General features: G+C 40.4%; 1 protein-coding gene across 4 annotated transcripts in view; it reads left to right on the top strand.

Moving 5' to 3' along the window:
* Nucleotides 1-10,263, top strand: part of DNMBP (dynamin binding protein) — a 98,116-nt gene extending 87,853 nt beyond the window's left edge. For all 4 annotated transcript variants that reach the window (XM_077125724.1, XM_077125725.1, XM_077125726.1 and 1 more), the window contains 6 exons: nt 803-931; nt 1,863-2,195; nt 2,717-2,896; nt 3,661-3,859; nt 6,734-7,281; nt 8,491-10,263. In XM_077125724.1, coding sequence (XP_076981839.1) covers nt 803-931; nt 1,863-2,195; nt 2,717-2,896; nt 3,661-3,859; nt 6,734-7,281; nt 8,491-8,676 — 1,575 coding nt within the window. In that variant the 3' untranslated portion in view covers nt 8,677-10,263. The remainder of the gene's footprint in view (nt 1-802; nt 932-1,862; nt 2,196-2,716; nt 2,897-3,660; nt 3,860-6,733; nt 7,282-8,490) is intronic.
* Nucleotides 10,264-17,099: the final 6,836 nt, after the last annotated feature.

The following is a 17,099-nucleotide window of genomic DNA, read 5'->3' as shown; positions in this document are numbered from 1 at the left end:
GGTTTTGCTTTAGGGACTTAATTTAACCTTTCAAATATCCTACTACAATTTGTAAAGCATTTAGGTTTTATTTGGGCTGATAGCCACATATATTTAGACATTTTCTAATCTTCAGCTCAGGGAAGCAGAAGCCCATCATTGTGCCAAGTAACTAGAGAAAACCAGCCTGGAATTTAGAAATTGTCATGATTAATGTGGAGTGACTACGCATTTGTGCTCTCATTTATCTATTCATTCAGTAAATGATCATTCCATCAGCGAACAAAGCAGACAAAAATCCCTCCCTACCTGGAGCTTGCATTTTATTGGGGCCAGGGGGAGATAGAGACAATAATCAAACATTAGTAAATTATATTGTATGTTAGAAGATGTATTTTGCTATGACAAAAGACAGGAAAAGCAAATAGGTGAGAGAGTCAGGAGTGCCACAGTCATGATGGGGCAGTAGGCTCATGAGCACCGATAGGGGAGTCGGGCAGCTGTCACTGAGAAGGTGACTGTGGGAGTCCAGGCTTGAAGGAAGAGAGGTGATTCTTCATTATCATAATCTTAGAAGAATTGTCTCAGTTCTAATTTGATTTTTTACTTTTTGTTGAATAAAGAAACACTCAAATTAGGGTTAGGGACATAGATTTTCTCTATGTGCCATAAATCATGGTTTGTGACTATGCTCTTTCAAAGCTAAGATACAATATTTGAGAGAAAAATGGTAATTATGTAACTCTTTTGTCCCAGACAGCTATATGATAAGAATGATGAAAGTTAGAAAGTTCACTTTGGTTGTAATGGGATTTGTTTCTAGGAATCGGCATGTGTGAAGGTGGTGGCTGCTGTGAGCATGTGGGACGTGTGCGTGGAGAAGGGAAATAGAGAGTTGGAGCAGTTCGAGAAGGTGCATCGCTACATCACTGATCAGCTCTTCACAAATTTTGTAAGTGACTCTTTATGCACTTTTCACAGGTTGGCCTGTCCTGTTTTGGGGTTACCTTTAACATCCATCTCATGAAAAAGTTAATTGCACACAGACATGTTCTTATGCATCAGGAATATTTTAGATAAATTGAAATCAAGGTTTATATTCAGAATATGACTTTCAATTAGCTGAATAGACAGGAGGGATTCTGTATATATTCAGAAGTATCAAAGAAATCTTTGAAAGGGTGCAAACTATAAAGAAAGCACTAAAGGCCAAATTGCTTGGGAAATTCTAAATAGAAATATATGGGATAGTAGCATTGTTTAATCCTGAGTAGAAAGAAATGGGAGGGGAGGGATTTGATAGTTTCTTAGAGACCCCTGGATGGCCTGAGGTTGAAGAAGATATGCCCACTTAGAACCTATTGATGTTGTCAAAGTAGCATCTTATCAAAAAGAATTTTCAGAGTACCTATTTATGTTTTCTATGTGTTCAGCAGCCCACTCTTTATCTATCCTTCTAGAAAATATTAAAGAGAAAAATCCTTGTAAAGTGAAAACAGATGCTATGAAGTAGTTTTAATTAGAAAAGGCCTTATAGATATGTAAGTTATTCTACCTCGTGATTTATAATAATTAAATCATAAATTAAATTCAAGCTATATCAATGCACGCACATAATAAGTAACACAGACTGTCATATCTGGTTTTTCATGCAAACATCATTTTAATGTCTGTCATTTAGTATTTGTTATCAACTAGAGCTAAGATGGGCTTAGTATATTTTTCAAACTCAGTGTGTGAGAATTGTTAGAGGAATCAAAGAAAAAGAGTTATAAGCAAAGCGGGTGTTACAGGACATGACAAGATCAGCCTTAAGAGTATTCGGGAAGATAACAAATACGGGATGTAAGCATCTGAACACCATGCCTTTCTGTTCCCTGCAGAAAGAAAGAACCGAGCGGCTTGTCATCTCTCCCTTAAATCAGCTACTGAGCATGTTCACAGGGCCCCACAAGCTGGTCCAGAAACGCTTTGACAAGCTCCTGGACTTCTATAACTGTACCGAACGGGCAGAGAAGTTAAAGGACAAGAAGACTCTGGAGGAGCTGCAGTCTGCCCGGAACAACTATGAGGCCCTGAACTCGCAGCTGCTGGACGAGCTGCCCAAGTTCCACCAGTACGCCCAGGGCCTCTTCAGCAACTGCATCCACGGCTATGCCGAGGCCCACTGTGACTTTGTGCACCAGGCTCTGGAGCAGTTAAAGCCACTGCTTTCGGTGAGTCCCTTGCTCTGTCTAAGGAAAAGTAGTATCTGAAGTTCTCTTGGCGTTTTTATGGGACTGCACAATAAGGTTGTTTGAGGAATGATTCAAACTAGATGGATTGAATCTGGCATTAGGTCAAGTCCATCAAGAACTGGAATCCTTGATCCTTTGATGGTGCCACGAAACCTGTGACTTTTAAGGATCTCCCATTCCATCTCGAGCAATTCCCAAAAGAGCCAGCCAACTTGGCCTGTTCACAGTGTGGCAGAGCCTCATGTCTTAGTGTTGGGAGCTTACGCAGAGGGAACTGCAGCTGAACCTTAGGTTCCAGTTGGCTTTAATGAGAACTTGTCAGGCCTGGGGATGGTTGTGCTTTTTTCTGCATGGGCAGGCACTGGGAATCGAACCCGGGTCTTCAGCATGGCAGACGAGAATTCTGCCTGATGAGCCACCACGGCCCGCCTTCAGTTCCTGGGATCTTTAACCCATTTTCTCTTCTTTCCTCTATCTCTGCTTTTTCCAATGTATTGCAGTTACTTAAAGTTGCCGACAGAGAGGGAAACCTTATTGCCATTTTCCATGAAGAGCACAGCAGAGTTCTGCAGCAACTCCAGGTTTTTACCTTCTTCCCAGAGTCTCTTCCAGCTACCAAGAGGCCATTTGAGAGGAAAACTGTGGAGCGCCAGTCTACTCGAAAGCCACTCCTGGGCCTGGTGAGGGCGGAACTCCTAGAGAAGGATGGTGCAGCTTAGCGATTGGGAGTGTAGACTCTGGAGCTGGACCACCTGGGTTCAGATCCCAGTACTCACACTTATGTATCCTTAACGTCTCTGTGCCTTCATTTCTTCATCTGTAAAATACAGATAATAATTGTACCTATATCACGGGGTTATTATGAGGATTCAGTGATCATGTGTTGCAAAAGGCATGATACTTTTTAAAAGTAGGATAAGATATACCAGATTATATCGAGTCATAATCTAAAGAACTGTGCTGATTTATATTTGCTCACAATATTTTTGCTTCATATAACCCTGTAGACCTTAATTTATATTACCTTAAAAGGGAGATTCAGATTTATTACCACCTTTATTCTCATTATTATGAATAGTATTTATTTTTATAGATGGGGAAGTCAAGGAGAGGAAAAATCTCAATGTTTTGGGTCAGATAGCAAATTACAAGTAGACCTAATATTAGGTATTTCGATTCTTTAGGTCGCACTTTAATCACATTTTCTGTCACAAGACAACAGATGTAAATGTAAAAATATGTTAAACTTTCTTAATGGCTATGAAGGCACCAAACACTGCCTGAGAGGTCATGATTTTATCCAGTCACATGGACCCACGTCGTCACAGCGACATCTTGCCCTCATTTCTGAGGCTCTCTCTGTGTGCTGGGACCATATATAGCGCTGTTGGGATAATGGCCAGGGAGGGTTTTAGTTAATGGTACCTCTTGGGTTGCCTTTCAGCCCAGTTACATGCTGCAGTCAGAAGAACTCCGGGCCTCCCTTCTGGCAAGGTACCCCCCTGAGAAGCTCTTCCAAGCAGAGCGGAACTTCAATGCTGCTCAGCACCTTGATGTCTCCCTTTTGGAGGGGGACCTGGTGGGCGTGATTAAAAAAAAAGACCCCATGGGCAGTCAGAACCGCTGGCTCATTGACAATGGAGGTAAGGATTAGAGGCATGAATGAATGTAACCCTAAATGAGGAGAAAGAGTGATTTGAATTGTACCTGTCTAGGCCAGAAAAAGACATGAGAGTCTTTGATTAAGGAGAAAAATGACCTTAAAAAAAGTTCTGTCTGTCTCTAGGGAGTATTATGCCCAAGTCATGACTGAAACAAAAGCAGTTGTTGGTTCTTTTTTTGTTGTTACAAATTCCAGAGGAGACTTCTTGACGAGTCTTGCAAGGTCTCGCCATGTCCTCCAGCTCTCACAGGCTTTAGAGACTGAGTTCCCTCCCAGCCTCTTCTGAATAAACCACAAAAAAAGGTGCCCTCTTCCAATTTAGGTAATATTCCTTCTCGTCTTATGTGTGAGGTTAAAGCTTATATGAAAGGTGTTCTAAAGTAGGTTTTTGTTTGGTTTTAGTTTTCCCCCATAACAGTTTTATCTCTTGGCTATTTAGGGATTGGCCTTAAAAATGGCTCATGGCTTTTACCCTGATCCGTAATCCTTTTCCTACAATTCCGAAATTCAAAAAACTCTGGAAAACAATGTTTTCTGAGAACTCATTAGTCAAAATCTGACCAGATCTGAACTCATTTGTTGGCAAAACCCAGATTAAGAAAGCGAGGTTATTTATAATCTTTATTTATGCTTTTGGTGTCAGTAGTAATACATTTTGTTAAAGAAATGTTTATGTATTAGATTATGGGGTGCTGACTTAACCCTGCTGTGGGTGTTATGAAATATAGAGTACGTGTACTTGGTTGCCTCTAAAAACCCAGAAAATCTGAATTTCAAAACACATCTGGCTCTAAGGGTTTGGAGATTTGTGGACCTATACAATAAACATCCATGTACTTCTGGTGTACAGCACCCAGAAGTGAAAATTTTCATTTCTTGGTTTCATTCAAAGTAGTGAATTTTTCCTCTTCCTCTCACTTCTTTTTTTTTCTAATTAATTAAAAAAAAATTTTTTAAAGATGCAATAACAAAAAAATGCATTCTTAACTTATGATCATTCCTTTCTGTATATATAATCAGTAATTCGCAATGTCATCACATTGTTGTATATTCATCATGATCATTTCTTAGAACTTTTGCATCAATTCAGAAAAAGAAATAAAAAGACAGCAGAAAAAAATTTATACATACCATACCCCTTAACCCTCCCTTTCATTGATTTATTTTGACATTTGTTCCCCCTATTATTTATTTTTATTCCATGTGTTTTACTTGTCTGTTGATAAGGTGGATAAAAGGAGCATCAGACACAAGGTTTTCACAGTCACACACATTGTGAAAGCTATATCATTATAAAATCATCTTCAAGAAACATGGCTACTGGAACACAGCTCCACATTTTCAGGCATTTCCCTCCAGCCTCTCCATTACATCTTGACTAACAAGGTGATATCTACTTAATGTATAAGAATAACCTCCAGGCTAACCTCTCGACTCTATTGGGAATCTCTCAGCCAAATGACACTTTATTTTGTCTCAATTCGCTCTTCCCCCTTCTCTCACTTCTTCTTATGCAGAGTAATAGCGAGTAGAAGTGGGAAAGACAGGTGAGAGGCACTGACATGTTCATAGACAAATGAACTCCTCCTTAAGTTCCTAGCTGGTCAAGAAGCTGCTCTGTCCTCAGGGGTTTTTATCAACTCAGACATCATAAGTGAAATGATACCAACAAGCCTGCACTATTAGGATCAGTCATGGACCCTCTGTCTTCCCGTCTGCCCAGGGGGCTCCTCCCCATTCATTCATTAGATTTTTACTGAGAGCCTACTATGTATCAGCATTTTTTAGATCAAGATGAAGGTGGCCTTGATCTCTTGGAGAATATGCACTCTGAGTTTCCTGTATTGGCAGATACTTCCTCCTTAGTGCATCTCAATCCCTAATTTATGCTTACAGGTTTTAGCTGAGGGCCCCTCTGTCATCGTCTTATCAGTTTTATGAAAGTGAATGTCTGCTATTGTATGTGCTGTATGTGTATCGTGACCAATATAAAAGCTTCCTACTTTAGAATATTCTGACAGTATTTCCCCAGTGCTTCCTAAACCAGAGGGAGAGATCCAAGTGTCATGGGTGGCAAAGAGGGTAGGGAGGCCTGTCTGAGACGCTTTCACTAGATGAGACTGGCCCTTAACATCTTGCTTTACCCTTGATATATTTGAACACATAGTTAAGGCTTCCCCTTAGCCTCTATTTTTATGGTCTTGACAGCCTCATAAATTTTCTTTATATGCCCATTCTCAAATGTGCCATCATTTTTATTACTGTCTTCTTTTCCATAAGACCTCCTTATCATTTATCTGTTACGAAGTTGTGACAAGAATGAACTGGTAGGTAGCTACAGATTTTAGTCTCTACCCTCACACATTGATTGTATCCTTGGATTGAATGTTTCACTGTGGTTTGTCACTAGGCATCTTATTTTGTGACTCTCAATTATTGACCTAAATCTTTTTTTTAAATGCAGTTTTACTGAGATATATTCACATACGTATAATCATCCAAAGTATACAATTAGTGGTTCACAGTATCATTGTTTAGTTATACATTCATCACCACAATCAAGTTTTGAATATTTTCATTAGGCAAAAAAATACATATAACAGTAAAAATAAAAATGAAAAAACAACACCCAAAACATCCCATGTCCCTTAACCCACTCCCCATTATTTATTTATTTTTTTGTCCTTATTTTTTTTTACTGATCTCTCCATACACTGGATAAAGGGAGTGTCAGCCACAGGGTTTTCAAAATCACATTGGCCTAGCTCTTAAACCATAGTTTTTTTCTCTGTTGATTTCCCCACATTCTCCATCCCTCCTTTCACTAAAAGCTCTTGCTATTTCCTTCCCATAGTCACCAAAGGCTTTGTGTATAGCTCCTTCCTGAAGCCCTACAACCCTCGTCGCAGCCACTCTGATGTCTCTGTGGGCAGCCACTCTTCCACTGAATCAGAGCACAGCAGCTCCTCTCCCAGAGTCCTACGACAGAATAGCAACAGCACCTTGACCTTCAACCCTAGCAGCATGGCTGTGTCCTTTACCTCAGGGCCTTGTGAAAAACAGCCTCAAGATGCATCTTCATTGAAGGAATTTGACCAAGGAAATCTCAGTGCATCTTTAAACATGGGTAATTCAGAGAGTGGCCCTACCAGATGCCTACCAGACACAGACTCCACCTTCCAGCCCAGGCCATGGGTCTCCATAGATGCAGCCAGAGAGATTATCCACCCTACCACCTCCCCAAGAAGCTTTCGCTGCTCCAGGCATCCAGAAATGGTTGGCTACTCCCTACCAGGGCGAAATGGGCATGGTAAAGACCTCGTAAAGGGATGTGCAAGAACAGCCCAGTCTTTGGAAGACAAAAATGAAGAGCCCGAGAGCAGCGAGGCAGAAGGCAACCAGGTAAGTACTCCTCTGGTTTGCCATGGTAGAACAGGTGGGGCACAGGGCATGGTCCTCCAGGTGTGGACGTGGCAGAGGCCTACCCAGGTCCTGGCAAGTGATTTGCAGATGAGCTCACGGGCAACTGTTAGCACACAAGGAAACTCCCAGCTCTGAGATTGAGCTCCATCTATGGCTGACACTTACCAGGCTATTTCTGGAATCCTCCTGCATCACTAGGGTGTTTGAAAGATGTTACCATAAGAGCTTTTTCCACTCTTCCAGTTTACTGATTCTTTAGTTATATAGTCTATTGTTTACCCATCTATTTAGCTTTTTTTCAAATAACTATATTTTCATTTTTAGTATTTGCATTTGGTTCTGTTTTAGTTTTTCCTTTTCTTTTTGTAATTGCCTGTTCTTGTCTTACGGATTTGAATATAGCCTTTATTATCTTGAACATTATAAGCCTACATATTTTAAAGCCACTTTCAGATTTCTTTTTTTTTTCTTTTGTATGCTTATGGTGGGGACCACATTTCATTCTTTTTCTGTGTGACTATCCCATTATTGCAGCACAGATTGCTTTTTTGTTTTCTTTTTGTATATTTTTGTTTCATAGATTGCTTTTTTTAAAAAAAAAAAAAAAAAAACATGGCCGGCACTGGGAATTGAACCTAGATCTCCGGCACGGCAGGTGAGAATTCTGCCACTGAGCCACCATTGTACTGCCCCACAGATTGCTTTTTAAAAACCATTTTCAGAGTGCTGTGGTTTCTCAGCTGTGATTCACCCATTTATTGGATATGCTCATTCTTACAGCAGTACATTTCCTTGAGCTTCATAAGACCATCTATGAACTCATCTTCAGCAGGAGTTGTCTTCATTCAGAGACTTGGTTATTTGTGGGTAGTAGAGATGTCTGCCTCTGCCAAGGTCTGGTTTTTATAAGACCAGTTTACAGAGTAGTTTCTCAGCTCGAACCTTCCATACCACATTTCACAATCCCACAGATGAGCCTAACACATGCCAGTCTCTCTGGTGATTCTGTTGCCCTCTTGCTGTCCATACCCCATCCACATTTCAGATGCTCAGTAGCCACATTTGACTGGGGGCTGCCATGTTGGGTAGTGCATATAGAGACCCTCCCCATCATTGCAGAAAGCTCTGTTGGACAGTGTTGCTCAAACAGTTTATCATATCTTAATTCATTTTCTCTCCCTTACACAGGTCTATTTTGCCGTCTATACCTTTAAGGCACGAAACCCAAATGAGCTGAGTGTGTCAGCCAATCAGAGACTCAAGATCCTTGAGTTTAAAGATGTTACAGGAAATACGGAATGGTGGTTAGCTGAGGTTAATGGAAAGAAGGGCTATGTGCCATCCAATTATATCTGCAAAACTGAGTATACCTGAACCTCTTGTCACCCAGTCAACCTTTCTGCTTTGCTTTCAGTCTGCTGAAGGGTTCTGGCGGTTCGCTGAGGAGTGGGTACACACTCCTGAGAGCCAGGCCCTGTCTGCGTTGCTTAACCATGGCATGGTGGACCACAAGTCTTGTTACTCTCAACTGGGTTGTAAACCTTGATGTGCTCTAGAACTTCTAGAATTTGTGATGGAACCTAGGTCTTACAGATGATTCAGTGGCCATGAGAAGAGAGGCGAGTCCTGGGATCAGCCAATGGAAATGAGAAATTTCTGATCAGAAGACCAGTAGCCTATATATGCTGGCAGTTGTGCTATACATATATATAGCATTAGACAATGTTGGCATGGGTTGCTGCACCATACTGAGCTTGGGGTGGTCCCATGCTCCATGATCAACTGACGAGAAACTGGCTTGGATTCAGAGAAGAGTTATGGTTCTAGAGGTTGTGCTACAGCCTGAGAGCCCTTTTTGGCTGTGCCTCTGCATATGGCAAGAAGCTTGTACCAAGTGATTGTACAAACTTAGTATTTCAGAGCTTTGGGGACACCTCTGGTGTTCCAGCACACATTCTCTCTCTCTCTCTTACACACACACACATGTACATCTGCCCCTAATTTCTAAAAGTCCCTAAAAAAGTAGCATCTGTAATCTTTTTCTTAATTATTTCACTTCATTCCCAAATTGGCCATGCAAAATTCAACTGCCTTTTTTCTTTTTAAGAAATATTTTGGGTCTGTATTTTCCTTCAACCCTTCATCTGAAAGGTCCGCTTCCCTTGTTAGATACATGTTTATCTTTTAGACTGTCATCTCTGCTTTATATAGTCTGAGTGTGACAATGTCTCATGACCCTCTGTCCCCCTGTGACTCAATAACTGATAAATTTTCTTAGAAGAACATGATTAGAGTTACAGCCATTCCATTTAAAGTCTTAGTTCTGCAATGAGCTGAAACCACTCCAGCAAGGTGGGATACTGGGTGCCTTTCTCCTTCATCCAAGCACAATTACCATGTGTTCCATACATAGATGCAGAAACCATAAAACATGCATCTTATTGGAATTAGGATAAGCAGTCCCAGAAGTAGCTTATCTTAGATTTGCAAATAAGCATTTTCTGTTTCAACACTAACCTCCATTCTTTAGATAGGATAGTATAAGCCAGACAGATTCTCAAGTGCCTGAAGTACCTCCCTCTGGTCTCAGTAAGATATATGCTAACCCTTTCACTAAGAATCTCTCTCCAAAAGTTCTGTTTTAATGAGGTTCTTATTCTTAAGGTCCTGCCCACATATGAAGCCTAGCTTGGAACAGGACACTTAAGAATGTTGCTTTTACGAAAGGAATTAAGAACAATCTTATAGCCCCTGTTCCTCCAAGTGTACATTTGGCCTTAAAGTCCTGATGACTTGGGAGACACCCATGGACTCCTCACCCCCAGGGTCTCTGCTTCCTGGTCAGAAGGTAGTAATGCAAGAGTCTCTTGTGAATAGTGTTTATATTTAGAGATGTTTATATTTAATTAGTTATTTTATAAATAAAAGTGTTTCTAATGGCCATGAGTATATTTTCTTGATTTCCCTCCCGTTTAGCCTGAACATTTTTTTTTCAAGTTTCTGAGGGTTTGTTCTTGACAATTTAGTGATATCCAGATTGCAGGGGAATATGGAGAGAGGCTGGCTGAAGAAATGCAGTTCAGAAGTTCGTTTTGTCAAATATTATTTCAGTAGAATCGCTTTATACTCAAAAGATGTCCACGTTGTAGACAGTTGCCTCTCTAAACCATTTCATATTATAAAGTCGTCGCACAGGAGAAGATTTGGGATCTCTAAGCTGGTGTTCCTAAGATGTAAGTATTTTCCCATTATAGTACCATGTGGAAACTGATGCACTGGAGATTAGATAACTTACCCAAGGCCACACAGGTAGCAGCTTGGTCAGGATTGGGGTGTGAGGGGAAGAAGTAGCAGAACCACTGGCAGAGGCGGGATTGAGAGCAAAGGGGGTGACACTGAAGCAGTTGGTCCAAAATTGTTAAGAACTAGAGGATATGTGGCTGAATAGGTGGACTTTGTATGGAAAAGAAGCATAGAGGTCATCTAGTGTACCACTTTCATTTTGTGGAGCAAGAAAATGGGGTCCAAAGAGACTGTGCCTTGTACAAGGCCTACCTTAAGTTCTTCACAGATCCTGAATTTAAACCTGAGCCTGGGGGATCTTTAGTTAATAGTCTTTCTCTATACCTTGTTTTGGAGCCAGACTGTCTTCATACACTTAACCAGCCTTGTGACCTTACAACTTGCCTAATCTATGCTTTAGTTTCCTTGTCTAAAGTAGAGAATATAATACTGTCCACCTCACGTAAGGATAAAATGAGTTAATAGTTGGAGAGCTCTAGAACATTGCCTGACACAGTAAATGCTAAGTTGGAAAGCCTGAGATCCAAATCAAGGAATTTAGATTTGATGAGTCAGATAATGAGAAACTCCTGGAAGTTCTTAAGGGAATTCCTGTTTTAGGAAAGCTAGTCTGGCAGCAGGATAGATTGGAGGGAGGACAGACAAATGGTGAAAAAAAAAATCTGATTATTGAGAGAAAAAATGAAGTTATCTGATTTGGGGGATAAGAGTGCTTGAGAATGAAAAAATATTCCAAGCTGATTTGATTTGTGTGTACATTAAAGTTTTGAGAAGCACTTAACAGCGATTTTTTTTTTTAATGGTACTTGCTCCTGAAAGCAAAGTAGGAGTTTCTGAAACCAGGAAAGGATAGGCTATCAGATGTTCAGACATCAGAAAAAATATTGAAGAAAATTTCTAAGTCCAGTTTACCTGCTTACTTTTTATCATATTTTTCCTACTAATGGGCCTGCCTTGAAGTAGCTTTTCAGTTGTGCTTTTATCCAGGAGTCCTAGGAAAACAGAGAGTGATGGTTGGAATCTGAATCATCATCTGTAAAAGGTAGACTCCTGGTCTTCTTCCTCTCAAGATTATAATGAGAATCAAGTGTGATGGTGTCTGCAAATTCTTATGAATTGTGAGCCCTCAAAAGTGCCCAGTGTGAATAAGCCTTGAATTTTGTGTCAGCCTGATTTAATTAACTGTGAAGCTGGGGCTCTCATGAGGATTTATTTTAAGGCAGGAATACAAACATGACTTAGAAGAATATAGTTGTGCTTGAAATTGTGTTTCACTACAAGAACCTTACACCTGAAGACCAAGAAACCTTGAGATTGTATATATTTCATCCTAAATCCTCTGCCTAGCCACCACACACAACTCACCTACAGGATATTATTCTCTCCCACCTGTTTTTACAACATATTGGTGAAATTTTGGCTGTTTCACATTTGCTAGGTTTTGCAGAATACTTCTACCACAGAATAGAGATGGTCATCTCCACTCTTTCCAAGCCTCTGATTATTTCACCCTTCAGCCCACTCAAAGTTTTTAGTTGTTAGTGAGGATCAATATTAGTTTTTCACATACATCAAGAAAAGGGATTGCAGATTTTGCGAGCTACATAGGGGTACATTTGCCTTAACATCATTCAGGAGATGACACTCAAAGAGAAAGAAGCAGACCTGATGATTTCCAAGAGAGGAGTTCTGGTGGTATGGTGGGAGTAGGGAGATAGCATTCTGGTAAGGGTAGCTGCGGTGTGTTCATTTAAGATACATTTATTGGATGCAGGCAGGTGAGTGACTACAGCCAACCAGAAGGGTTTGCAAACTCTGCCTGACCATGTCACAAGGCATTGTCATACCTGAGCATCTCCTGGGACAACAGGTGGAGTCAAGCTCTAAGCATTTACCACTGGAGCCATTTCTCAGGTCCAGAATCAAGTTGAGAGTGAAAGACTCCTGATGTGTCACAGCCTCCTCCTGTACTGGAACCACCATGAGTCACTTCATCAAGGCCCTTCCTACAGCGTTTCAGCTGAGATCAAGAAAAGATTACCTCCAAATAAGATCACTCTGGATAAGATCTTTGCAATTTGATAAAAAGAGATGGCATGCATGAACATTGGGACCAACTTAGCTGGACTTAAAGAAGACATAGTCCTCTACCAATTCAAACTACAGTGGAATTAAGTGAAGGTCAATAAATTGTTATTATACTGACTTTAGTTGGAGAATATTAGTAACTTTACCAGAGCTACTTGGGCTCACAGCAATGTATTAGTCTTCTATTGCTGTAGCAAATTACCTAAACTTAATGATTTAAACAACACACTTATTTTCTTCCAGTTCTGAAGGTCAGAAGTCCAAAATCATTCTTGCTGGGCTTAAGTTAAGGTGTTGGCAGGAATGGTTCCTTCTGGAGACTCCAAAGGAGAATATGTTTCCTTTCCCTTTCCAGCTTCTAGAGGCTGTGTGCATTCCTTAACTTACAGCGCCTTCCTCCATCTGCAAAGCCAGGCCATAGCATTAAAAATCTTTCTCTGCTTCTGTCACCATATCACTCATTGTAACTCTGACCCTCCTGCCTCTCTCTTATAAGGACCCTTGTATATTGGGCCCACCTAGATAATCCAGCATAACCTCCCCATCTTAAAATGACAGAGCTACTTTATCACATCTGTGTATCCCCTTTTGTCATGCAAAGTAACATTCATAGGTTCAGGGATTAGAGCCATTCTGTCTACCATATGAAACCATGTGGCATTTTGAAGCAAATGATCTTTTGAGGAAGAGAACCCAAGTTCAGACTACAGGGAGGCTCTAGAGCAGGGGTCGGCACAGTCTGTTGCAGCTACTCAACTCTGCCACTTGTAGCACAAAAACAGCCACAGAGACTTCCCGGAAGATTGTAGAGTGTGATGGACTGAGTGCACCATTGTTTCATGGGACAAGATGGGGACAGAATGACCAGCACTGTGGTCCTGGGGGGGTGTGATTGAAGAGGGCCTCCAGGGTTTCTTGAGGAGGAGAGAGGTGGGGGGAATCATAATGGGAAGAACAGGGTGGGTCTGATTGGCCATGATGTCCGCTGGGGGCAGATGGCAGCATGTTGGGTAGTGTGAATCTGAGGGAACTGATGGTCCCTTGCTCCAGCCTGTCTCAGCTGCTGCTAGGGAGGTCTTCCTGAGTGGCCCTGCAGCCAGCAGCCCTCAAGTGAGTCCTGGAGGCGTGCCTGACCATCCACTACAAAAAGCCATGTCCCCTGGATGCTGGGATCAGTTGCCCAGCCAGGCACCATGAGTGGTGAGGGGTGGATGGCATGGTGAGGGGTGGATCCAGTGGGTGCCAGGCACTGTGATCAGCTCCCTTGTCCTGCATGCAGGGATCAACCATCCCACCCCACACACTGTCTTCCCAGCCAGCTGCTGCAATGTGGGAGGGGTGGCCTGAGGGGAGGAGATGCCTCAGGAGCGCCAGTGCAATCTGGCAAACTCCTTATCTGCCTAGGTTTTTAAAAATTATATATTTTAATATATTTTTATTATTATTGGTATTTAATTTTTATATATTTATTTTTATTGGGTTTTTATTATTTATTTTTTAATCTCCCTTTTATGGGCATCAGTCTGATTTCATTCCCAATATATCTTGGGTTATCTTCTGACTTTGAAGCCTACTACTGTTGAGATGTGTTATTTATTTATTTATTCATATGCTTTTTTATTTATTATTATTATTTATTTGGGCGGGGGGGAATGTGCATGGGCCAGGAATTGAGCCTGCGTCTCCCCTGTGGTGGGCAGGTGTTCTGCCACTGAACTACCCATGCATCCTGCCTAGCTTCTAAAAGACCCTCAAGTAGAATTGTACCACCTACATGAAATCTGGGCCTGGAATTGGCGGGGAATTACTGACAAACCAAGGATGAAAGGAAACCTTCAATGCAAAGCTAAGTAAATATAAGACTTTAGATGAGTGAAGTAAACCAACTTGCAAAATAACCTTTCTAAGATAATCAAATGCCCCAAACACAACCCAAAATCACAAAGCTCATGAAGATCCAAGCAGAAATGGCACAGCCAAATGACCAAATCAAACCACCACAGGGGACACAGAATATGGAACAGCTACTCAAAGGTGTTTATAAATATATAAAGGATATCAGGAAGGTACTAGAAGAGCATAAAGAAGAAATTCAAAAGATTGAATAGAAAAATGTTAGGTCTCACAGAGATGAAAGATAGAGTAGACAAAACTTGAAATGTTCTAGAGACACGATAGCAGATTTGAAGAAGCAGAAGGAAGAAGAACTGAGAAGACAACAATTGAACTAGAGCACACAAAAGAACAAATGACAAGAAAGGTGGAAAAAATTGAGGTAGCTCTTATGGAAATGATAGACAATAAATGGTGCACAATTATTGGAATTAGTGTCCCAAAAGGAGAAGAGAAGAGTAAAAGAGAGATAGTTGAAGATAAAATCGGGGAAAACTCCCCAACCCTTATAAAAGACATAAATGTACAAATCAAAGAGGCCTAACTAACCCCAAATAGAATAAATCCAAATAGGCCTACTCCAAGACATATACAAATTGAACTGCCAAATGTTGAAGAGAAACAGAAAGTCCTGAAAGCAGCATGAGAAAAGTGATCTACTACATACAAGTGAAAATACATAAGACAGTTTGGACTACTCAACAGGCACCATGGAGGCAAGAAAGCAGTAGTATGATATATTTAAGATCTTAAATGAGAAAGCCTTCCAGCCCCAAATTCTTTATCTAGCCAAGTTATCCTTCAAAACTGACAGAGGGATTAAAGTTTTCAAAGACAAACAAAGACTGAGAGATCTAGTCAACAAGAGAGCTGCCCTACAGGGAAAACTAAAGGGAGACCTGTCAGCTGAGAAAAAAAAAAAAAAAAAAAAAAGACAGGAGAGGGAGGTCTGGAAGAGGGGGCACAGAACTCAAGAGTACCGGTAAGGGTAATCTAAAGGATTAAAAGATGAAGAGGGAGAAGAATATATAGATCTGACAAATAAAAGCTAAAGGATAAGATGGTAGATTCAAGAGCTGCTTTTACAGTAATAACTTTGAGCATAAATGGACTAAACTCGCCAATTAAAAGATACAGACTGGCAGAATGGATTAAAAATATAATCCATCTATATGCTGTTTACAAGAGACACATCTTGGACCCAAGGACACAAATAGATTGAATGTGAAAGGATAGGAAAAGAAGTTCTATGCAAACTGTAACCACAAGAAAGCAGAGGTTGCTATACTAATAGCAGATAAAGTAGACTTTAAATATAAAGATGTCATAAGACACAAAGAAGGACACTATGTATTAATAAAAGGGACAACTCACCAAGAGGAAATAATGATCATAAATGTTTATGCTCCCAATCAAGGAGCTCCAAAGTACATGAGAGCAAACACTGACAAAACTAAAGGGAGCTATAGACATTTCAACAATAATAGTGGGAGGCTTCAATACACCACTCTCCACTATGGATAGAACAACCAGACAGAGATCAACAAAGAATTAGAGAATCTAGACAATGTGATAAATAACTAAGGCCTAATAGAAATATATAGGTCATTACACACCAATACACCAGGACATACGTTCTTTTCTAGTGTACATGGAATGTTCCCCAGGATATATCATATGCTGGGGCACAAAATAAGTTTTTTTAATTTAGTAAGATTGAAATTATCCAAAAGACTTTCTCTGCCCACAATGGAATGAAGCTGGAAATGAATAATCACGAAAGAATACATGGAGATTAAACAACACACTCTTAAATAATCACTATGTCAAAAAAGAAATTGCTAGAGAAATTAGAATGAGCAAAAATCAAGGGCTTAACTGCTCACCTGGAAAAATTAGAGAAAGAACAGCAAACTAACTCCAAAGCAAATAAAGGAAGAGAAACAACAAGATTAAAGCAGAAATAAATGAATTGGACAACAAAAACCCAATAGAAAGAATCAACAAAACCAAAAATTGGTTCTTTGAGAACATCAATAAAATTGATGGACCCCTAGCTAGACTGTCAAAGAAAAAAAATAGCATGTAAATAAACAAAATCAGAAATGAGAGGGGTACATTACCATGGATTCTGAAGAAATAAAAAAAAAAGTCATAAGAGAATACTGTGAACAATTATGTGCCAACAAACTAGACAACTTAGATGAAATGTACAAATCCCTAGAAACACATAAACTGTAGTGGCTTGAGAAGAAATAGAAGATCTCAACAAAACAATTACAAAGTAAAAAGAGTCAATCAGTCATCAAAAATATTCCCACAGGGCCATGGTGGCTTAGCAGGTAAGAGTGCTTGCCTGCCATGCCTGAAGACCTGGGTTCGATTCAAGGTGCCTGCCCATGTAAAAAATATATATATATTCCCACAAATAAAAGCCCAGGACCAGACAGTTTGACAGCGGAATTTTATCAGATTCCAAAAAGAACTAACACCAGTCCTTCTCAAACTCTTCC

This window comes from Tamandua tetradactyla, chromosome 13 (assembly GCF_023851605.1).
Source record: "Tamandua tetradactyla isolate mTamTet1 chromosome 13, mTamTet1.pri, whole genome shotgun sequence".
NCBI lineage: Eukaryota > Metazoa > Chordata > Mammalia > Pilosa > Myrmecophagidae > Tamandua > Tamandua tetradactyla.
Note: the sequence above shows the minus strand (reverse complement) of the source record. Positions and strands in the feature narration are given on the sequence as shown.